Genomic DNA, 24,463 nt, shown 5'->3' on the forward strand with positions numbered 1-24,463 from the left:
ACATACCACCAGCCGATGCTGTCTAGCTACACTGTCCCCCACCAACACCTTACAGTCTCCAATCTCCTTTAGGTTGCATCTCCTACATAGAACATAATCCACCTGTGTGCACCTTCCCCCACTCCTATAGGTCACCCTAAGATTATCCTTCTTCTTAACATACGTATTCACCACTGCCAGTTCCATCCTTTTAGCAAAATCTACCACCATCTGCCCTTCTACATTCCTTTCCTTAAAACCATACCTACCCATCTCCTCATCACCTCTGTTCCCTTCACCTACATGACCATTAAAGTCTGCCCCAATCAACAATCGTTCATTCTTAGGTACAACATCTACCACTTCATCTAATTCACTCCAGAATCATTCCCTCTCTTCCATCTCACAGCCAACTTGTGGAGCATAGGCACTGATGACATTTATCATGATCCCATGCACCCTATCAGAAACTCTCTTCACCTAAACTACACTCTTACTGTATTCTTCCTTCATGATCACCCCTACACCATTTCTCTTTCCATCGTTATACTCATATGCAACATGGAAATATCCAGAGGGCAACAGGTATCTTGAGCAAGAAATTTTAAAAATGAAATAAGATTCTTCATTCTTTAGCACAAATGTTTTGTGAAATAGGACAAGAATGAGGCCAATGGGAATAGTTATTTACTGGGAGAACAAAACATGTGTATCAGAATATGGGTGTTACCTTTTCTGCTGGTTTAAGATATCAGCAGGTTGTAAGATGGCCTATTGTGGTCAGAATCAAAAGAGGTACATGAGTTGGATATAGAAGGAGCGTCTTCATGTAGGGGGGACACAGTCACAAAGAGCAGTCTGGAAGAATATCTTACTCTCTATCCCTAATGCCAGCCTCTTATACCTTAGTCCATCTTTAAGACATGCAGTAAGTAATAATTTCTATTTATCACCTTGTTGTATGATTTTAATCAATAGAACAATAGATCTATCTATCTATCTATCTATCTATCTATCTATCTATCTATCTATCTATCTATCTATCTATCTATCTATCTATCTATCTATCTATCTATCTATCTAGATAGATAGATAGATAGATAGATAGATAGATTGATTGATTGATTGATTGATTCACTGTTAAACACATTACCGACTGTATACAAAAAATTATGTAAATTAGTTCTGAATAATAAATCTTGTTTTCTTGTTGCCATATTTCCTGTTTATCGAGCTGAAAGCTAAATTGGGGAGTATAGGGAATAATGGACTGTAATTGTGAATGTAAATCCTAGCATAGATATATTGTTAAAAATAAATGTAACATGCCATTTTGCCATTAAGATTTCTATAATAATCATTTTCTCAAGGTAACTGGTTAAATGCTATAATTGATCATTTATTGTCTTTATTTTTACTAGATTTATATACGCTATATCATATCTTACATCTTTTTATGTAAAATCACCTGCAAAGTCATCAAAAGATTTTGGATATCAATTCATGCAAAGACTAAGCAAAACAGATTATTCAAATTTACACCACCAAACTATAGCAATCCATTAGGAAGAAAACTCTTCTTTTTGTTTTCTTTTTTTATGCTAGTAATTTGTATGTATAGAATGTCTTGAAATAGTTAATTGCGAAATAGTTAGCAAGTAATTTAAAAACAAATAACACACAGACAACACATGAGCTTAACTTCTGCATACTAAATTCCCCACTATTTTACTTAACCTCTGTTTATTAACCATGTTATCAATACGGGCTGAGAATTATACTGAAATAATAAACTGTAAACTGTGAGTATTTCCACCTCTTAATTCATCTCTTTACTCCAGAATGCTCATGTATGTGTAGAACATATGTGAACATGTATCAGTGATTGCTGAAATTTAATTTCTTTGGATATCTGCATTATAGCTAAGAATTTCTCACGTGTTTCCCGTCATGGATTTCCAACAATCATTATCTATAGCTTGTCCTATCTCTATAAATGACTTCAGTTGAGTGATTCCATTAAAAGAAGTCTCAAAAATGCTCAAAAACTAATTGATCAGGGACATACTATATAATTGTGTGATTTCCTAACATTTCCAACATTAATCTGAATTAAAGTAACAGTTACATATCCATAAAATTGTGCATATCCATTGAATCAATCCCCCTTAATAGATTTAAACTTTGACAAGTTATGATATTTTCTTAAATTAGGTCCAATATTTATCTAGCACATTTATGTAAAAGTTTACTTTTTCCTGAAAAAAGCATCTGATTCTTTTTAAAATACTGTCTTATGTGCCATACATTATGCTGTTGCATAACTCACAAAACTGGAACACAGTAACAATATCCAGGTGAGCCTTTGTTCAGTGTAGAAACAGATTACCTTTACTGAAAATGAGCCAGAGCTATTTCTTAATAGCTTCCAGGAATTCACCTACTTATTTGACTTTTCATTTTGCCAATGCTTGGGGTAAAGGAAGTATTCTTCCTTTATAAGACAGTTTTTAGATGCAAACTAATCGCAACCATACACCGATTACAGGATATGTTTCACCAATTTCCTGTAACTCTCTCTCTCTCTCTCTCTCTCTCTCTCTCTCTCTCTCTCTCTCTCTCTCTCTCTCTCTCTCTCTCTTTTGGAAAGGACTCCCACGCTCTGCCTGTTGTATCTGTGTACCACTCTCATGTACACTAATGTAGGTGAGTCATGTCCTTACTCATACTTTTCAGTGATGGATGAATAACCAAAGAAAAAAGCATTCAAAGGACTCTAACCAATATTACAAAAAAGATCAACAACCACAAACCTAAAGTGTTCGTGAAAGCAAAACCCTAGTGAAAAGTACTAGTCACGAAATCAGAATAACTATTTAAAAAAATAACACCACTTTAACATATGTAGTAAGTAAATACATGCTTAAATACTCATATATGCATATCATTATTTAAATAGTTTAATATACAAATGCACTCAGATATTAATGACCTTAGTGACAATGTATAGTTACAATGTAAAGTAACATTATATAATGTCTTTATATATTTTTTATTATTTGATTATTTAAATTTCCTAGTTTGTATTGTTTTTAAAATATTTATAGCACCAGCACACCATGACAAATTTCTTGTACATGCAACTCATGATGAATGGCAATAAAGATGATTCTGATTTCTTAGAGGTTTATTTTGCCACAGGCAAAATTAAAGCACTACTATAATGTCACTATATAAAACACATATAAAAACCTTGAAAAATTTAAGTTGTCTCACATTTTTTTGCAAAAAAAAAAAAAAACACAGTAGAATTTCACAATTTTGAAAAGATATTGCAACATAATACTGTTCTAGACGAGACAGTGTGTTAAACGACACTGGGAAATCAGATGCAGAAAAAGTAAAAAAAAAAAAAAAGAAACACAGACAAGCATGTTCAAAGAGAAGATATATATTCCTTTACAAAAGTACAATCCTTTAAAAATGTATTTCCTTGCAAAAATACAATATTTTACAAATGTATCATTCTGTTTTAAGATCATGATATCATCGGCATTTACTCATTATTTCCTTTCTCACAGCTCCAATTCTCAGTGACTGTGAAGCAATAGGAAAGATATGCCATCTCTATGCGGACTGTGTCAAAACACGAAACAGCTTAACTTGTGTTTGCTTGCCTGGGTACACTGGCGATGGACTGCAGTGTGAAGATATAGACGAATGCGCTGTTGGTATTCACAACTGCAACATACAAGCGCATTGTAAGAACACACCAGGCAGCTACATCTGTGTGTGCCTGGATGGCTATTCTGGAGATGGCTTTCAGTGTACGGATATTAACGAGTGTCAAACAGGAAATGGTGGCTGCCACCCTGATGCAGTTTGCACCAATACAAATGGGGGGCGAACATGCCAGTGTAAAAGTGGTTTTGTCGGAAATGGGCTTCAATGCGCAGATGATAACGAATGCACCAGGGCAGGTATCTGCCATTGGAATGCCATCTGTACCAACACCCCTGGTTCATATATATGCACATGTAACCCTGGATATAAAGGCAATGGTAACTATCTTTGCCTGGACACTGATGAGTGTTCAGAAATTCCCGGTGTGTGTGCTTCCTATTTAGGTTTTAAGGGTTGCAAGAATCTACCAGGAACCTACCAATGTCTTTGCAGCAATGGCTACCAGAGCAATGGGAAAAACTGTGAAGATATTAATGAATGTGCAGACAATATTTGTAGTAAGTTCTCCAACTGTGTGAACTCTCCTGGTTCTTATCAGTGCACCTGTCAGGAAGGTTTCATTGGGAATGGCATTACTTGCGTGGATGTCAATGAATGCAGCGGGAAGAATCGATGTGACCCAAATGCACTGTGCATTAACATGCTTGGCAGTTACGAGTGTTCATGTCGCTCGGGTTTTCTTGGAGATGGGTTCCAGTGTACCGACATTAACGAATGCAAAGTAAATAATGTATGCCCAGTTGGTTCAACCTGTGTCAACACTGCAGGATCGTTCTATTGTGACTGTGGTCAAGGGTATGTTTTCAATAAAACACAATGTCAGGATCTGGATGAATGTGCAGTAGGACGCTGTAGCCCCTATGCTTCGTGCACCAATTTTCCTGGCTCTTTTACATGTGCATGTTTCCCTGGTTTTGCTGGTGATGGTTTAGCCTGCGTGGATGTAAACGAGTGTTCTATGCCCCAAAAGTGTCCCTTGAATGCCTTCTGCACAAACCTGCCTGGGAGTTACAACTGCACTTGCATGGTGGGCTACAGAGGTGACGGCCAGACGCTGTGTTCAGATATAGATGAGTGCCAAATAAACAATGGTGGATGCAGTGCCAGGGCCACATGTGCTAACAGCGTGGGGTCTTTTTCCTGTCTCTGCCCCTTGGGATTTAATCTAGTTAACAGCACCATATGCCAGGACATAGATGAATGTCAGGTACTGGAAAAGCCTTGCAAGGTCTACGAGAAATGTTCCAATAAAGAGGGTTCTTATGAGTGCTCCTGCTTGACAGGGTTTACTCGTCCTAGTAAGAACGCAGGATGTTCTGATATTGATGAGTGTCTAATAAATCAGTCATGTCACCCCAATGCGACCTGTGTCAACTCAGTTGGTTCTTTCATGTGCACGTGTAAAAATGGATTCAATGGAAATGGAACTTATTGTGAGGATGTGAATGAATGCGCAGCAGAGGGTGCATGTCACCCATATGCTCTATGCCAAAATATCCCAGGGGACTACTCTTGCCGATGCCAAAAGGGCTTTGAGGGAAATGGCTTCACCTGCTTAGACGTGGATGAATGTGCACTATCAAACACTGCCTGCCCTGCTACATCAGTGTGTATTAATTCTCCAGGAACATATGTGTGCTCTTGTAAGAATGGTACAGTGGTATATAATAACTCCTGTGCCCCACCTAGCAACTGGTGTAGCCCTCCTTGCCATCCATTTGGCCTTTGCCACCCTTCCCCTATGGGATATCAGTGTGTATGTGATGTCGGGTTTAAAGGGAATGGATTCAGCTGTTCAGACATAGATGAATGTCAGCAGAATGTGTGTCTCAGGAAAGACACAGAGTGTGTAAACAGTCCAGGCTCATTCTCCTGCATCTGCAAAGTGGGTTACTCTCAAAATGGGACAGAATGCACAGGTAACTAGTTATTTTAATCTGGTAATTGTTTTATATTTTTCATAAATTGAATCTGCTTAGTTATGATCTTTTGATACATTTTTTTTTACATTTGTAACAAAAATATATTTTTTTATTTCATATTAATATGAACTATGAACAGACACTGTGTAAAATGTAAGTTAAAACAGAATTTAGTGATTTGCACATTTCAGGGGAATTAAGTTGATCAGGCACACCATAAAGTTATGGGAAAGAGTAATGCAAGCCAGGCTGAGAGAAGAGGTGACCATCTGTGAGCATAAGTATGGTTTCATGCTGAAATGCAATATTTGCTTTGAGAATGTTGAAGAAGTATAGAGAAGGTCAGAAGGAATTGCATTGTGTTACATATGTTTGTGGATCTAGAGAAAGCGTTTGACAAGGTGCAGAGAGAGGAGTTGTAGTATTTTATGAGGAAGTCTGCTGAGTCAGAGAAGTATGTGAGGGTGGTGCAGGACATGTATGAGGACAGTGTAACAGCCGTAAAGTGTGCTGTAGGAATAACAGACAGGTTCAAGGTGGAGGTTGGACTGCATCAAGGATCAGCTCTGAGTCCTTTCATGTTTGCAGTGGTGATAGACAGGTTGACAGATGAGGTCAGACAGGAGTCTATGTGGACTATGTTGTTTGCAGATGATATTGTGATTTGTTGTGAGAGTAGGGAGCAGGTTGAGAAGGAGAATGAAAGTCAGTAGGAGTAAGACAGAGTACATGTGTGTATATGAGAAGGAGGGACGTGGGATATATATACCATTTGAATTTGATGGCGGAAACAGGTCTTTAAAAAGTTTAGACAATGCCATGATTACTGCTGTGTAGCATCACATCTTCTTTCTTTATACTTCTGGGAAATGAGGGAACCATTGTTGAAGTTTTGGGAAGGAAATGTAGTCCTTTATGTGTCTGATACAGAATTCCAGCAGCTCAACAGTTTAGGGTATCATTTGTTGTGTTTTTCTGTTTTATAATGCACCAAATGTTTTTAAATGGTGAAAGATCTAGACTGCAGGCAGGCCAATTCAGTTTGGATAATGTCCCAATTTTTTTCTCCTTTAATTTCTTTCAATACATTTTTATCTTTTTTGCTCTCAAGATGTGGACGAGTGTACTTCTGGAAAAGCCGAGTGCAGTGAGTTTGCAAAGTGCGTCAACACTGTTGGAAGTCACCTGTGCTTATGTCTCAGTGGTTTTACGGGAAATGGAAAAAACTGTACTGGTAAGTTGAATTTCTCTATACATACATTTTCTTTGTAAATTTGCCTGGCCTCTCCTTTTTTTTTTTAGAAAATTAGGGCTGTTTCCCTGACCCTGTCCATTTTGGATGACTTCTAGACATTGACGAGTGCCAGTCTCAAAACGGAGGGTGCCATCATTTTGCCAAGTGCAGTAACACTCCTGGATCTTACAAGTGCACTTGCCCAATTGGTATGCCTGGTTCAGGGTTTGATTGCATGGATGTGGATGAGTGTTTGGAGAATTCAACCCTGCACCACAACTGCAGTCATCATGCTTTGTGCAACAACATGCTGGGATCCTATATCTGCCACTGCCTGGAGGGATACCAGGGTGATGGCTTTATCTGTGCAGATGTGGATGAGTGTCTGCTACCTTCACGTTGTGGCAGCAACATGATTTGCCAAAACACACCTGGGGCATACACTTGTACTTGCATTTTGGGTATGGTCTATGATTCTGGCATTTGTGTAACCGAGAGAGAATGCAAAAACAGCACTCATGGCTGCCATACACATGCCGAGTGCAATGCTAAACTGGGGTCATACTACTGCGTTTGCAGAGAAGGTTTTTATGGAAATGGAACAGAATGTAGGGATGTGGATGAATGCAGCTTGGCAGGAAGGCAAACATGCACACAATTTTCCTCCTGTTTCAACACAGAAGGCTCATACTACTGTGACTGCTGGAAAGGTTATCGGAACAATGGAACACACTGCAAGGATATAAACGAATGTGAGATGGGTCATTTTACATGTCCTGATAACAGTAGCTGCATAAATATGGAAGGAGGATACAACTGTTCATGCAATGTTGGCTTTGTTGCCAAAAACTCTTTGTGTTTGGACATTGATGAGTGCACCACAAGGCCAGCAGTGTGTCCTTATTTATCTGAGTGCAAAAACACATTTGGATCTTATTTCTGTGAGTGTTGGAATGGGTACATTGGTAATGGAACACACTGTAGAGACATTAATGAATGTCTGGATAACTCTACATGCCCAGAACATAGTTCTTGCATCAACATAGCAGGTGGATTTTACTGCCAATGTCAGGTTGGATTCTTCAGTAACAGCTTAAATGCGACCCAATGTAAGGATATCAATGAATGTTCAAATACTGACCTCCTGTGCACTAATGGGACCTGCATCAACACTGTTGGTTCATTTTACTGTGTGTGCAATAAAGGATTTTCGAGCAATATCACAGAGTGTCTTGATATAGATGAGTGCTTGGCATCCCAGAATGGTTCGATATGCCAAGCTCACTCCACATGTGTAAATGTTCCAGGCTCATATGAATGCATGTGCCATATGGGCTTTCTGCTGAGCGGTACAATGTGTCAAGACATTGATGAATGTAAAAAAAATACAAGTCTCTGCACAGACAATTCATATTGTGTAAACACTCAAGGCTCCTTTTCATGCCCATGTTTGCCTGGCTACAACGCTCAGGGGCCAAACTGCACTGACATTGATGAGTGTATGCTCAACTCTTGCCGTCCAGACCAGGTTTGCACCAATTATCATGGTACATACCAGTGCTCTTGTGCTATAGGATACCATGAGACAAATGGAACCTGCACAGATACAGATGAATGTCAGAATACTACAGCTGTTTGTCATCCTCTTGCTCGGTGCTGGAACAACGCAGGCTCTTTTTCTTGCCACTGCCCTTTAGGTTATTCTGGGGATGGGATACAATGCATGGACATTGATGAATGTTCTTTAACCACCTCTCCTTGCCACACACAAGGCAAATGCATCAATACACCAGGATCGTACCTTTGTGAATGTTCTCCAGGTCTGTTAGCTCTTGGGCCAGTGTGTGTGGACCTAAACGAGTGTGAGCAGAATCGAGGCGGGTGCCATCTAGCTGCTATATGTCAAAACTCTATAGGTGGTTTTCAGTGCCTGTGTGCTAATGGCTGGGATATGACAGCTCAGAAGGGCAGTGGATCATATGGATGCACTGACAGAAATGAGTGTCTGTCATCCACTGCTTGCTTTGGCAACACAACCTGCACAAATTTGATCGGCTCCTTCAGTTGCACCTGCCCTGATGACAAATCCAACTGTCAGCAGTCAACACAAATTGGTTAGACATTACATTATAGCACAACACAAATTATTATTTTTTTATGTGTCTGTCACCTATACAGATTTGCTTTGTTAAGATTTTCTGCAAGAATTTTTTATACAGTTTTTATGACCTTGTAACTTAAATAACAACGTATGTTAGTAAACATACATGTGGATAAATAAGAGTTTTAAGTAAATTTATCTCTGTGTCCCCCCAGAGAATGTATTGTACCCTTTTGGACTGGAGGTGGGTGATGTGAGGTTATCATTGTTAACAGCAGATGGAAACTCGCCATACATCATTTCTCCTAAAGGGTTCCCATTCATGAGCAAGGTTTATGAAAGAATATTTGTAAGTATGCCAGTTTTAAAATGAAAACAATTAGTATTTGTGAATTTTAGTTGCCAGTGACAAATTTTCTTTTAAGTGACTACTCAACACAGGTTTACTTAGTTTTCAGACAATGGCCTGGTTCAATTCCAAACAGCTGATTCAAACGAGCAGCTCCTTCTTCCTATTCCATTCCCTAAAGGATTTAGTGGTGATGAGAGCATGGCCATGTTGGCTGTGTTCTGGGATGATGCTAACCTCACATTAGGAGATGGCAAACTCTTCTACAAGGTTAGCAACAGATGTTTTGCATGAGTTTGTAAAGTCTGCATTTCATAATTATGTTTGTGTTTGTTATATTATCAGACTGTAAACTTTTTTTGGTTTTCTCTCAACTGTAAAAGGGAGTCCTGGACAGTAACAAAGTAAATGTAATTCGTAGTAGCTTTTTCATATAGCTGTACGTTACATTGTAACTTCACTACATTTCAAAGTCAAATATCTTACTTTTTACTCAACAAAATGTTGTAGAATAGATTGGTGTGCTAAGAGTAACATTAGAGCCTTTTCAGATAAACTGAGTTGATTAAGCAAAAGTTTTGTGACAATAATGATAATAGGAACAATATAGCTATAATAAATCATAGTACTTTGGATACTTAAGTACATTTGGAGGCAAATACTTACATTTTTTACTCAAATAAAAGTTGAAAGGGAGCACTTTTACTTTTACTGGAGTTATATATTACCTACTGTATCTCAAATTACTGTAAATTTAAGTACGTGGTTTGTGTACTTCGTCCACCACTGAATGTACCTCATTGGATGTGTTTTACAGATACATACAGTATATATCATGTTGTCTTCATCATTCTTAGCCTGATCAATTTGGTGTTTCGCTCTCTAATAGGAATATAATCAGGTGAACTTATCAGATGTTTACTCTCAAATAGTCTTCAATCGTACATCTAAAGATGTGACTCAGTTTGAGATAAAACGGGGAAAACCTGCATTCACTCCAACATGGATTCTGAAAATCACATGGGACCATATCCTGCCTATTTCCTACCAGAAAATCAACTTGTCTGAGGTAGCTGGCAAGAGACTGCCCTTTTATAAATTTTTATGTGGGGAAAATTTTGGCCAAATATGTAGTAGTGGAACACTTTTCAATGTGGAACATTTTAGCATAGATAGCATAATATTTCATTTTGTATATTTGAACTGAGAAACATTTTTTTCAAACAGCAATTTTAATGTTACTCTACAGACAAACACCTTTCAAGCTATCCTGACCACAGATGGGATTCGCTCGTTTGCCTTACTTCGCTATGGTGACATGAGCTGGGGTCCAGGACAAAGGATTTTCCACAACGCTCTGATAGGCTACACTGATGGCATTGGAACCTTTCACAATGAGATTCCCAACCCACCCAGCAATTTGTTTGGCCCAGGGGGTCGTTATCGGCCCCAGAGCAAAGTGGGAAGCACAGGCCAATTGGGGCAGCTTCTGTATGACTTGTCTGGAGACACAGTGGTCAGCGCAGATCCTCAAAGGCAGTGCCAGGTATGGGCTATGAAGGAGCCAGAGCCCAAAGACTGGACACTAGGGCTGACACCATGCCCCTGTACTCGATCCCAGGCTTTGGATGACCTGGCATTTGGTCCCGAGACCTTGCCAGAGTATAATGGCACATATGTGCAGAATCTGCGGGGTCTCCGTTGGGGAGGAAATGCAGGACAAGTGTTTCAGTCGATACTCTTCAACAAGCAAAATGCTGGAAAGAGGTGTGTGTATGACCCCCAAGGCCCATTGTTGGCTGGATACAGTGAACGATATTTTACCAATGACAGGATAAAAGAGCACATTGGTAAAGCAGCTATATTTTTACTCTTTAATTATTTCATTGGCCATATTATAAAATATTGTTTAATATGTATTTTCAAATATATAGAATGTCTGAAATATAGAATGTCTGAATGGTTGTCATATTGTAATTTTTGTCTTCAGATAAGGATCTTATGCCCTTTCAGTGGTGCTGTGTCCAGTCTTCCTTTTGTGAACTTTATTTGGCTAAGAGACCAATAGACCGGTGTCAGGGCTATGGCTGGACACGTTTAGACCCGAGTATTCCAGAAAGCACAGGAGCACCTGGCCTTGGTGAGATGTTCTGGTACACAACAACAAACATTTAATTTGTTACACATGTAATTACTGTACATTTGTCATTTCTCTAACATTATATAACACAGAGATTATTTTATATACAGTAGAGCCAATATTTGAAGACACAGACCTGACAAAAATACATTGTCTTCACAATATTAACAACATTTTCAAAGCTTCTAAAACAAATGACGTGGCCTTAGTTTAAACCTTATAGACATGTTTTGTGGTGGCTTGGTCTGTAAAAAAAGAAAAAGTTTGCATCTCTGAACTTATTTATGGACATTTTGGATTGGATTCAAGGTATCTTTAATATGTATTCAAGCAGGCTAGGTGTGTATATATCTGTTATTTATTTAAAGGACAGCTGTTTTTACACTTTTGATCACTGCATAGTGTTTAATAATAAATGAATAATACAGTATAATTGAATTAAATGAATAGTTCCAGACTTTTTCACTGGAATTGTATGCTAGATAATAAAAGATAATATAAATATCTGCTGCAGATTACATCTGTATCCACCCTAAGCTTAAAAATGAACCTTGTTAAAGATTTTTTAATTAAACATAATATGATTGTTCCCTTTTTCCTTGCAGGTTTGGCATATGGGAGCCTCCACTTTGTTACATTCGATGGAACTAACTACACCTTCAAAGCCATAGGAGTGTTTGTAATCATGCGTCTGTCCTCCAGTAAAGGCTCCAATGTCTTCACTCTGCAGGGACAAACAGGGGTGATAGAAGCTAATGGACAGCCCAGACAAGTGCCAGCTCTAGTGTGCTTAGCTGCATACCACCAGGCCTTCGGCAAGGTTCAAATTGTATTTTTTCAATATTGCGATCAGCTTTGATTCTAGATTCACAGTTAAGCTATCCTTTTAGCCTGCAAATGAAAAACAAACAAACAATGGGTTTACCCATTTCATCGATAATTTCACTGTTTATTGGTGTAACTTGTAGCTCTACCTTCTATGCACATTTCTGGGCTGCTATGCAAAGCTTTTGAATTTGTTTTGCTGCAGGTGGAATGGCGAAGCTCTGTGACTGAAGAAAAGCTCATTGTACTAATCAATGATGTGGAGTTTCCAGTGTTTGCAGGTTTGTACCGTACTCAGACACAGAGCTGAATTAAAAATATAGGTTCTTAGTTCCAGTGTATATTTCAGTCCTGTACTGATGGATAACTTGTAGGGGGATCATCAGGATACCTAATGACATTGTGTAATCATTCTTAACTTCTATCATCTTCAAAAAGTGTTTTATCCTTCTCAGTGTTGAGGTAGATTTGAAGTCTATTCCAGGAACATCTTATTCAATTCTTATTAAAGAAATACACCTTTATTCACATTTGGCATAGTCAATCAACTTCCTACAACAATACTGTTGAGAAGCTTGAGGAATGAGACACAAACAAATGGCGAACATAAGAAAAAAAATAATAAAACTCCACCCAGACTTAAACCTGAGCTCAGAATAAACCCTGGAGCTCTCAGGTGGCAGTACTACCTGCTGTATCACTTTGCCACACCTCTAGTATAAGTCTACTGCATAGATACTTGTTTGCACACTTGTGTGATTCCAATCTACAAAAAAGACATGCTTAAAATTCATAGACATGCTAATGTATTTCACTTAAGCTGTATTAGACAAATCTGTCTTGTTTATGAGAACAGGAAAACGTGTTTAATTCTAGCTCCTCCTGCTGTTCTAACAGGTGTAGTACATGTTGTACAACAAGGCTTTGCAGTGCGCTGTCCTTCGGTGCAGCACTGTGCCACTGTCTATGAAGGAGGACTGAATGTGGCTGTGTGGATGGGGGGTGCGAAGAGACTCTCTACACTGGTGGAGCTTCCACAGAGCTTTTACAATCGCACTGTAGGCCTCCTGGGCCTCTGGAGCTCCAAGACTTCTGATGACTTTCTTCTTTCCAATGGACAATTACTGTCTATGCCTGACAGCACCACCCCCTCTGAGAACAAACTTCTGCTGTTCGGACAATCATGTGTGTTGATCTTATTAAAACAAATAGAAGTAGATATATGAAAGTTCATAGTCTTGTATAAGCATTTGCACTCTGTAGTCCAGAGCAGAGGTTTAAAGTGTACCGGAAAATCATACATGAGTAGAAGTATAGATGCCTCACTGCAAAACTTATTCCATTACAAGTCAAAGTCATTATTTCCAATATGACTTGAGTAAAAGTATCTGATTTTAACAGTACTTTGAACGTAGGTTCATGATGCACTAGTCCTCAACCCAAACACACATGTAAGTGAAAAGCCAAAAACAGTTGATTGGTGAGTTTTTATTTTAAAAACAAAAAAAAACAAAACACTGCATTAACCAAAATCAACACCACAGACACAGGGATTTTCATAACAAATAAAATGACAGTATCATGCCACAAAGTAGAAGAATAATTGGATTTAATGGACAAATAAAATGAAAGTAAATAATTTTAGATAAAGTAAAACCAAATATTCAGAGCTAACTCAGAGAGAGGCAATATTTTTATTTAACTTCAACAAAAGCTTGTTTTTAGTCTTTTTTAGTTTTTAGTATCTTAAGAATTTATATCAGTTCTTTTTGGACTGGAAAATGAGGTCAGCATTGATAAAAAGTCACTCGCAGGCAACAGATGTGGATAGGGGAGTGTCGAGCCTTAATAACATATTCAGCCGAGGTGCAAAATGTAATTGATAGCGTAATAAACAAAGTTTATTTACTCAAATAATTTACACTCCCGCTCAAGAGGTCATTATCTTTATCTTAAGTACATTGTCCAACATCCTTCCAATTAACAAACAATTAAACTAGCAACCAATTGATCTAGCAGCATGTAAAACAAGTAACACATTTTATTTTACTTTTTTTTTCACTAAAATCGAACACACGTATGTATGAGGTTGTGTCTCTATAAATGTTATTTACTGCTTATATTTGGGGTAAATATAGGTGATCATATAAAACACAATTTCTTATTATGCAACAAAGCAGAAACAAATGAACTGAGTTCAAGGATATTTATATCTGTCAATACACACAAGTGTTATTTACCATTATTTATCTTGTGTTTACATATTGTTGTCATGTCCTTCTGTCCTTTCACAGGGGCTGTCCCTATTCCAGAGAGTCTCCTTTTCACCACTCCTCTTCTGACACCATTTCAACCAGTGAGCACAGAGGAATTGATGGCATCAGTTAGCCCGGATACACTGGCCAAACTTCAGGAGACCTGCCAGGGGAGCATGCAATGTGTCCATGATAGCTTAGCCACAAAGAACACAGATCTGGGCCTACAGAGCCTGCAGGACCAAAGGCAAATCTACAAGCTTGCTGTTAACTTTGGTGAGACTTAATTATCCTAATCAAATGCAACTGTATTCTAAATGATCCTGACAAGTAAAAAAACTTGTAGTTTGACTTTTTTATTCAAGTGCATGTATTATTTTACCTCAGGTAAGAATGAAACACTCAGTGTTAAAGCCTTCAAGTCTTCAAGATTACTGTGGCTCATCCACTTTAACTTCTATACACTTAGCTGTGTTACAACCTTTTTTGCCCACAGGTCAAATTATGTTATTTCTGGTGGCATTTAGTTGCACCAGGACTAATTAAGTATCACCAACAGGGGAAATACTTATATAATCACGTACTTTTAGAAACTATGTTTATTTTGGCCCGCTTTAATAAAACACCAATATTGAGACACGATGTACAATGTAAATAAAAACAGAATGCAATTATTTGCAAATCTCATAACCCAAAATTGTATTCACAACGGAACATAGAAACCATATCAAATGTTTAAGCTTAGAAAATTAGCATTTTATGGGGAAAAGATTATTAAAGTTGTGTAGCATCCCCTCTATTTTAAACAACATCCTATATATGTTTGGAAACTGAGGAGACCTTTTGCTAAAGTTTTAGGAAATGATTGTTGTCTCTTTTGTGTCTAATACAGGATTCTAGTTGCTCAACAATCCAGGGTATTCTTTGTCATATTTTTTGTTCCATGATGCTGCAAATCACCAAATTGTGAAAGTTCTGAACTACAGGCAGGCTAGTTCAGCTATTACACAGCCATTCTCTTGTAATAGATGCAGTATGAAGTTTAGCATTGACTTGCTGAAATATGCAAGGGCATCCCAAAAAAAGACTCGATGGAAGCATATCTTGCTCTAAAACCCGTATATACTGTTCAACATTGATGGTGCCTTTTCAGATGTTTGAAGCTGCCCATTCCATATGCAGTAATGCACCCTATACCATCAGAGATGCAGGCTTTTTAACTTAGCACTGATTTAAAAAAAATGTATGGTCCCTCCCCTCTTTAGTCTGGAGGATGCAGTGTCTATGTTTTCTAAAAATAATTTCAGATTTTCATTCCTCTGACCACAGTACAGTTTTCAACAGTTTTCATGTTCATATAGTATATTGCTTCTTTTTTGCATGATAGAGAGTTAACCTACACTTGCGGATGGCACTGTCAACTGTGTTCACAGTAATTTCTGAAGGTGTTTCTGAGCCCATGCTGTGATTTTTATTACAAAATCAGCCTTGTTTTAAATCCACAATTCCACAATTTTGTTGCCTTCACCTATTCCTACTAGACATGTAAAAGTGTAATCAATAACTGAAAACCTGTAACATATTGCTAGACCTTGACTTAAAGGGAACCTGTACTGGGCCTTAATGACCTGTCCACGACAATTGCTTATATCATTGCTAATTTTAATGATTATTCTAAAAGGATAATGTTACAAAGTATGTATAGATGTCTTATAGACTATATATTTATCATATTTTCTGTGGTAGTAGTAGTACTCCTTCTCAGCTCCTGGTTATCTATTTCGATTTTAAAATTTAGTTGTTCTTTTTGTATAGATTAAATATGCTAAATGAGTGTATGAATGTAAGCATGCATAGTGCATTACAATTGTACAAAACTAGTGTTATTGGTACAGCTGTATATAAGCTAAAGATAAGCTGATAAAAGGTATTTCAAACTAATTTTTAGCTTAAGATAAATATATAAAATGCCTACAATCACAGTCATGTTGTAAGGTTTGTCTAGAATAATAGCTAAGATCTCTGCTCTCTTTTATGTACAAAGAAAGCATGATACTAAAGCTTTATGTTACTTCAAAAGTTCTAATATAAAGCTTTCATAAATCATTTTGAGCTCCTTTATTAAAGACACTCTATGCATATAAATGTCTCATGAAAGCCCTGTACTCTAAGTGAAGTGTTATCTCTCACTTTTCACTCACTTATGCTATGCAATTAAACTAAAGTTACATAAGAACCTATAATCAGGAATGTTCATGAATGACAAGCGGCATATTATTAAATTATATTTGAAACACTACCTATTTTTTTCCTGGCACATTATGATTTTCTAAAACAGGTAATATACCACCCATATTGAGTGAGCCCACAGTAATCCGCTGTAAGGTGAACACTACAGTAAGAGTGCAGTTTGTAGCACAGGATGCTAACAGCGACTTCATCACCTTCTCCCTGCTCCATCCACGGCCGCCTTTGGCCACCATAGGAAGAGGTAAAATTCTTCAAGTGTCACTAGTATTTAATGAAGATGCTGCTTATTGCTTATTGAATAGAGTTAGGCTGAACATAAAGTCTGTTGCTATTTTTATAAATTAACTCAGAACCCTAAAATGTTTTGTAAAATCATTTGTAAAATTCTTATTTAAATGGAAAGAGTAACTCATAGGCAACATTAAGACGTTTCTCAAAAAGGTAGCCATGTTTTTTTTTTTTATCCTTTTTTTCTAAGACTGTATTGCTCATTTCTTCGGGACTTGTTATGTGATTATTGGTATAATAATGCATTTATTCTTCTGGCAGATGATGGAGTTTTAGTGTGGACTCCATTAAATATTCAGCCCGTGCTGCTCACTGTACAGGTGAGTGACCATATGTTCAGCTCTCTTCTTATCCCCATTCTGCAACTCTGCAACTGTCTGAACGGAGGAACCTGCCAGTACCAGAGTGTGCCAGAGAACCACTTGCAGGGAAAATTCCAGGTAATTTAAAGTGCTTTATACTTGTCATGTGTACTTTACAGCACAGTGAAGTTCTTTATTCTCAATAAGGGCCTTGCTCAGGGTCCCCAAAAATAGCAGCATTGTGATACTGTGGCTTGAACGCCCATCCATCTAATTAGTAGCCCAGATCCTTAACCACTGAGCTACCACCTTACCCATCCATTAAGTTTAGTCTATACACCACTTGTAAATAAATTGTCATAGTGCCAGTTTAATTTGAGCTTAATACTGAGTTTAATCGTAGCATATAGTTTAAAAAACTTTTTCCCCACATGCCATCAGGCTACTCAACTCATTCTGACAATACAGAAAAACCTACTGATCTGTCATAACTATAACAGCGGAACTGCACACTTTTTCAGTCTTGTGCATTAACCAGACTAGCAATGTGCTATTTATTCATTCTCATCAGTTGAGCACTTTATATTTATGACGGATAGTTTACATACCTGCAGAAGTCCTAAGAGGCCATGCATTATACATTTTTTTTTGTTTGTTTTCTTGTTATTGTGACTCAATTTTCTTGTGATCTTGAAATAGCAACAGCTGTTGTCTTGTTTTTGAGACTTAATTATTTTGTGATCTTGATATAACTTAATTATTCTGCGCTGCCTCAAATGGTTTTGGTTATTCTCCATGATGCTGCGATGATGCTGCCTCTAGAACATGCTCTTATGTCGAATACACAGAACAATTAAGTACTGATCACGAGGAATGTTCTAGATGCTGCATCATGGATAATAACACGTGCCACAAATGCTTATGGTTATTCTTCTGAATGTTAACTATCTGTGATAAATATAAAGTGCTCAAGTGTCTTTTGTTGTTAAGATCACAAGAAAATAAGGTTGTGATCATGATAAAACAATCCGTTACAATATGTCAAGATTTAAAAAAACAAGAAAAAAAAAATTACAATTTATGGCCTCTTAGCACTTCCCGACATTCCTGCAACTTGTGCACTAAACCTTAAAATGCAATAAACTTTTGTATTGATGTGTGTGTGTGTGTGTGTGTGTGTGTGTGTGTGTGTGTGTGTGTGTGGGTGTGTGTGTGTGTGTGTGTGTGTGTGTGTGTGTGTGTGTGTGTGTGTGTGTGTTGTATTATCTATGTGTATTGTTTTTCGTTAATGTCTATTCTAATGTCTATTTGTTACCTGTCTTGGCTGCTGACTGCTATATGTTACATTTACACACCTGAGCCTCTGGAGAAATTCAGTTTCATTCTGCTTTGCAACTTGCCTCCTGGCTGAATGACAATAAAGTTCACTTTGACTTTGAATTGACTTTGACAAATATATTCTTACTATGATGAGTCTAAATAAAGACAAGCTCTCGCAAATTCTGGAATTCTCTATCATATCTTGCTGTTTTTCTCCTTTACACACATGCTGTTGTTCATAATTACTCATTTTTTTTATTCCCAGGTTGTTGGGTGTCTGTGCCCACCAGGTTTTGGTGGAAGATACTGTGGATCTAGAACGGATGTGTGTCGAGGCAAGCCTTGCTTCCCTGGAGTGGACTGCCACAGTCAGACAGAGGGGGACCATTTTAGCTGTGGAGATTGTCCTTCCCCTACTGTTTCCAATGACAAACAAGGTTACAAATGCTTTCAGAATGGTAATCTTCATTCATTTTACATTTAGAATATAATCTTTTCTTATCATTTCTAATTTTCAAATGATACTATCCATATTATTTCTTATTATATTACAGTTTTTAGACTCATGGTATTATTAGTCTGAAATCAAATGAACCAGTATCAGAATGTATTTTTGAAAGAGACTCCAGTGTCAGTTATTCTGTAAAAAGTGTCTGCCAAATACCATAAATAAAAATGTAAATATTAGTAGGTATTTCAACAACATACTGTAAAATGCTGTCCGAAACTAATGCATTTTGCAAAAGCCTTGGCGTAGGTAGAGTAAATTGAAGTTCTTCGAGCAAAACTCAATACATTTTTAATAAGCTATTTAAATGGTGCTGGACTGGTAGGATTTTTTTTTTACCTATCATGAAATTGCCCATGCATAAAAGATCATTTTAATATTGGCACTTCAATCATTGTGCCCATAAATGGCCTCCTGTCTCACCTTCCTTCTGTGGAGGCTTTCAAAAGTTTTTTAACTAGCTCCATTTTTCGACAGCTTGATAAAAACTCTTCACAAGGTATCTTTTATATTGCCAACTAATGCTCATTTCTGTTACAGATTTCTGCCTTCCGCCTTTTCGCTTTCCCTGTCATGAGATGGCAGACTGCGACAGCACAGGCTATAACTACACATGCCGATGTAAGCCTGGCTTTTCTGGTGATGGTCGTGTGTGCACAGGTATACAGTGATGCAACCACTTTACAATGTACCATACATTTTTAAGACAGACTTTTTGTCACATGATCCCTGCCACACACAGATATTGATGAGTGTCAGAACCCTGAAACCTGTCCTAATGCAAAGTTTGAGTGCGTGAACACACCTGGCTCAGTGGACTGCTCCTGTCGCTATCAGAGCACCCTGGAGTCTAATGGCTGTGGTAACTAATGTTCCTCTTTTAGATCAATTGTTTCATTATTTTGATAAGTAAATATTTTATTACTTAGCTTTATAAGTAATGTTTAATTATAAAGTTTTGTAATTGTAGGCGATTCTCCAAATCCTACAGGTAAGCATAGACTTCTTAATATGTTTTCTCAGCTAGTGCCTTTGTAGTGTTAAACAATCCATTCGCTTAGATTGCAGCATCATTTTTACATGAATTAGAGCACTACTAAGCATTACTTAGTGCCCCCAGTTACTGGTTCTTGCATGTTATAGTAACATAAAAAGGCCATTCATGAACCATTCTGTGATTTCTATGTGTTAAAAATACCTGATTGGCCTGTTAGCAGCTATGATGTATTTCTGTAATGACTAAATGACAATCAACTAAAATACTAAAGCTGCCAGACTTCCTACAAACATGACACTGACTTAGGTCTATGGAATACCTAAATAGCTGCCTCTTGTTTTCAGGGTGGAATATTTTTAATGTGTCTGTCAACTGGAACAGTCAAAAAACTGGACAACAGAAAGTGAAACAGGTGAGAGCAGACCTGAGGGGTGCAGTACAGCATGAATTGTGATTTGAGTCAAAGTTGTTGACTCAGGAAAAAATCTGGTTGTGCGTTTTTGTACCCTTCTTAATCCCCAAAGTAATTTGGATTACTTTAAATAAAATATTAAATTTTATTATCAAGACAACAGCATCTGGAATGCATCTTAAAACTAATGACAACAATAATTCCTTCTTCTACAGCTGGAGCAAATCCTTTCTATGGGTTTCCAGAATAAATTCTACAGTGCCAGAACATTGCTGCCTAACTCAGGATCCGAGGAAGAGAATGAGCTTAGAATCAATGTGTCCAGTGACACTCCTCATTGGTACATCATGGACTACCTGAGGAGAGTGGGTCACTACTATGGCATCACATCAGCCTATGTAGAAGGTAAAATCGTGTAAACATGCTAGTTTTTCTCAGTCCTCCCAAAATGAATCATTTTTGGTTTAAAGAAAATAAATGTGGACTTGTAAGACTTGCACTATAAAAGCACATCCCACTATTACATGATTTGCATGTTTTGCTGTTTAACATTTTTCTGCTGTTTTCTCAGATCTTGATGAGTGTCACACCAACGAGACTGTGTGTTCACAGCTAGCTGTTTGTTACAACACTTATGGAGGCTACAGATGTGTGTGTAATGACACTGACATTAATGAGGCACAGGCTTGTATTTTTGGTAAGATATCATCATTGTTTGATTGTTACTTTTCAACGTCATCATGTCATAATCAAGAACAGACGTTGCTGTTTTTACTGAGACAAATCAGATCTCATTTATAAAGCCAAAACTAATAGAGAGCATGTTTCTTTTATCTCAGACAGGAACAATCTTAATAAATCTGCAATAGATGCCTTAACTCAGCAAGACAATAAATCCCTGATTCTTGGTTTGGTTCTGGGCATCAGCATCCCTCTTCTGCTCCTCCTGCTGCTTGCTGCTCTGGCCTGCTTCTGCTGCTGTCACAGGAAAACAGTCACTGGAGAGTGAGTGTGACATACACACAGCACACTGCCCTTCATGATCAGCTAATCACATTCACAAATACACACAGAGTCTCATTATTTTTATTATTTATTAGATGTTACTAATGAAATGTGGAAGATGTCTGACTACTTCTTCAAAAGCAGGATTTTTAGCAAGTAGAGATTTAATATGTTTTTACACCATTTCAAGAAGAATGAATATCAGCCATGAACCTAGAGAAACGAATTTTTGCTGCTCATTAATCTGGGAATGTTTATAAGGCCATCTCCAATCTCTTTGAGATTCGTCATTCTACAGTGAGAAGGATTGTTTACAACAATTTTTGTTGAAATATGGCAGTATTCTGGTTTTCATGTTGGATTTCTTGTTGGTATCTAACAAAAAATCACGATTACATATTTACAGCTATAAATTCTATAAACAATATTAGCAACCTTACTACAATCCTGGGCAGCAAGAACACTTGTCAAATTTTGGTGATTTAAACAAAAGGTGGCACATTGTTTCAAACAGCTTGATGTGATTAAAAGACAAATGAACACTGCAATTATAACCGATTGTCTCATATTCATCTTTTTATCTCATACCCGGTGTATTAACAAAACAAATGACTTGGCCTTGCTGTTCTAATATTTTCAGGGTGTGTATGCAGTAATCTGTCCGAATAATCAGTAGGAATGTCACTGATAAAAGGTGGTCCTGCTCCTCATTTACACAGTATGCTTATTCTACAGTATTAAAAAGTATTTTTAATTTGAATAACAAACTTTATCTAAAATATCCAGTAGAGGGCGATATTACTCTGCTACTTACTAAACATGATATCTGGATTAATAGGGGCAGAACAGAACAGCCATCTACTCTGATTACCATTACAGATGGAGCTTTCATTTCGATTTGTTCTTAAATTCACATCCAAAATCCTATTCAAATTGAATTAATAAACAAATATTTCATTTTCTATGTATAAGATACAATCATTTATTGAAATCCTTTCTTTTATTCATGTTAACATATAGTTTTTCTTCAAGAGCAGTGATCAAGTGTTTACTGAGAAAGGAATGAAAAATGAAAAAGACTATAAAGGGCATCCAAGCATCCTTAGAATTAATACCATGGCCCCTGAGTATGATTCAGGGCTGTGAGTGGACAGTGATTGCAGTGCAACAAGAAAAAACTGTATTCACCTCTGAAGTCAGTACTGGATATTAAGATAAAAAAAAAAAAGAAAAAAAAACAGCTCTTGTGGATTGTTTTCCCCAATAACAAAAAACTAAAGAAATCGAATATGATTTTGCTTTTCACTGTTTTACATTGTACTCGTGTCTTAAATGATGAGCAGGGTCAGCTGTGGATTATATATTATGTTTCCCAAATTGTGCTACTCTATCTGACTTGGAATATTCTCTATACACATAAAGAGATTCGAAAAAATATAATGAGTGTATAATAACACAGTGATCACCTATAGCAGATATATTGTATTTTCCCTCTGCAGAGTTATTTATGTACGTTGATATGACACTTTAATCAACATAAATTTAAATGGTTTTAGTGTTTAACATGCCACAGGGGACCAGGCTGCTATGATGTAGAGGGACAGATAACAAGACAACTTGTAGCTGTGTATGTGTGTGTGTGTGTGTGTGTGTGTGTGTGTGTGTGTGTGTGTGTGTGTGTGTGTGTGCATGTGCAAATTGATAAGTGCAGATAAATATGCTAATATATGTACAGCATGTATTTTATACAGTAAGTGAAAAAATGTACAGCAAATAAATCTAAAGGCTATGGCAGTGAAAGAAAATGTGCACAAGCTGCATGTGCATTTATTTGCAAGGTTTCAAATTCTCTCCTCTTCTTTTTGCTTTATCTCTGTTAAGAATTCCTCACTTACTGCCAGAATATGTACACGAGCATTTCAACACCCATTTCAACTACAGCAATCCTGCTTTGCACTACAAGAGCCACTGCAGCCCACGTATCCTTGACAACATCACACCCAGAAACAAATGTTACAATCCAGCCTGTCCCACTTCTGACACCTGCACTCATGACTTCAGTTGCATATATGAGGAGGGTGAGAAGATAAATATATGAAAGGAAATAGCTATAAAATATATATATATTTTTTTTACTTGTGCACTTTGATCAAATGGAAAACATGTTAATGGCACATGCACTGCATTTTTATATGTATACTATGTCTGGCTGTTGATCTTATATGAAATATATTAAAATATACTTACATTTAAGCCTACTTCGTTTAAATAATTGAATTAAACTCTTTTGAAAGCATGCATGCAATTATTAGACAGTCATTGCAGCAATGAAAATAATTGTTTATATCTAATGGAACTGAAAGGGCAGTTGCTGAAAATAGCAGTAAATCAACAGAGTTTATGTATTACATGGTTGCATAGAAGAGGCTTAATTTTCAAATTTTTTTTTTACTTTATATTGAAAGAAAGTTGGATTAAATATTAAAATTGAAGCAGTAAAAATGTGTTGTACTGTGTATTTTTAAACATTCATTTGACAGATTCACTGAGACCCTTAAGTCTAAGGTCCCTTAGGTTCCTTATGAGTTAGCTTGGGCTTTTTTTTTATTTTTTTCAGTACACTCGAATATGTTGAAATACATGTACAACAGACACGGTAGATGGCTATAAGGTTGAAAAATGCTGAAGAGTTTCTTCAAAGATGATTCCATCAGTGTCACGTTGAATGCACTTCCCATATCTGACCACAGTGTGGCAGCATGCAGCAGTGTTTGTGTAAAGGAGCAGTCAATCACTGGCAGTTTAGTCTCGGCAAGACACCTGCAACCTCTG

At 37.2% G+C, this 24,463-nt stretch overlaps 1 protein-coding gene across 2 annotated transcripts; it reads left to right on the forward strand.

Annotated features, from left to right (window-relative positions):
- Nucleotides 1-495: 495 nt before the first annotated feature.
- On the forward strand, nt 496-24,064 carry LOC310725161 (uncharacterized protein). 2 transcript variants are annotated; one of them, XM_083539830.1, is made up of 25 exons: nt 496-907; nt 2,630-2,685; nt 3,561-5,642; nt 6,757-6,879; nt 6,996-8,993; nt 9,196-9,329; nt 9,432-9,599; nt 10,219-10,398; nt 10,579-11,179; nt 11,320-11,469; nt 12,075-12,289; nt 12,500-12,575; nt 13,192-13,479; nt 14,589-14,825; nt 16,888-17,040; nt 17,349-17,527; nt 18,975-19,167; nt 19,758-19,877; nt 19,960-20,079; nt 20,188-20,208; nt 20,559-20,626; nt 20,842-21,031; nt 21,198-21,323; nt 21,466-21,631; nt 23,513-24,064. In XM_083539830.1, exons 1-25 carry the CDS (start codon nt 903-905, stop codon nt 23,727-23,729), a joined length of 7,866 nt encoding a protein of 2,621 aa, XP_083395956.1. In that variant the 5' UTR covers nt 496-902; the 3' UTR covers nt 23,730-24,064. The 2 variants fall into 2 exon arrangements, with proteins under 2 accessions (XP_083395956.1, XP_083395957.1); XM_083539831.1 differs by lacking the exon at nt 6,996-8,993.
- Nucleotides 24,065-24,463: the final 399 nt, after the last annotated feature.

This window comes from Silurus aristotelis, assembly GCF_946808225.1.
Source record: "Silurus aristotelis genome assembly, chromosome: 4".
Taxonomy (NCBI): Eukaryota; Metazoa; Chordata; class Actinopteri; order Siluriformes; family Siluridae; genus Silurus; species Silurus aristotelis.

What these genes read in the sequence shown, in the direction of transcription:
- LOC310725161 (XM_083539830.1), top strand. An exon ending in TCTCATGTACACTAATGTAG is followed by an intron (nt 2,686 to 3,560) that starts GTGAGTCATGTC and finishes CCTTTCTCACAG; the next exon opens with CTCCAATTCTCAGTGACTGT. An exon ending in TGATGGTCGTGTGTGCACAG is followed by an intron (nt 19,878 to 19,959) that starts GTATACAGTGAT and finishes TGCCACACACAG; the next exon opens with ATATTGATGAGTGTCAGAAC.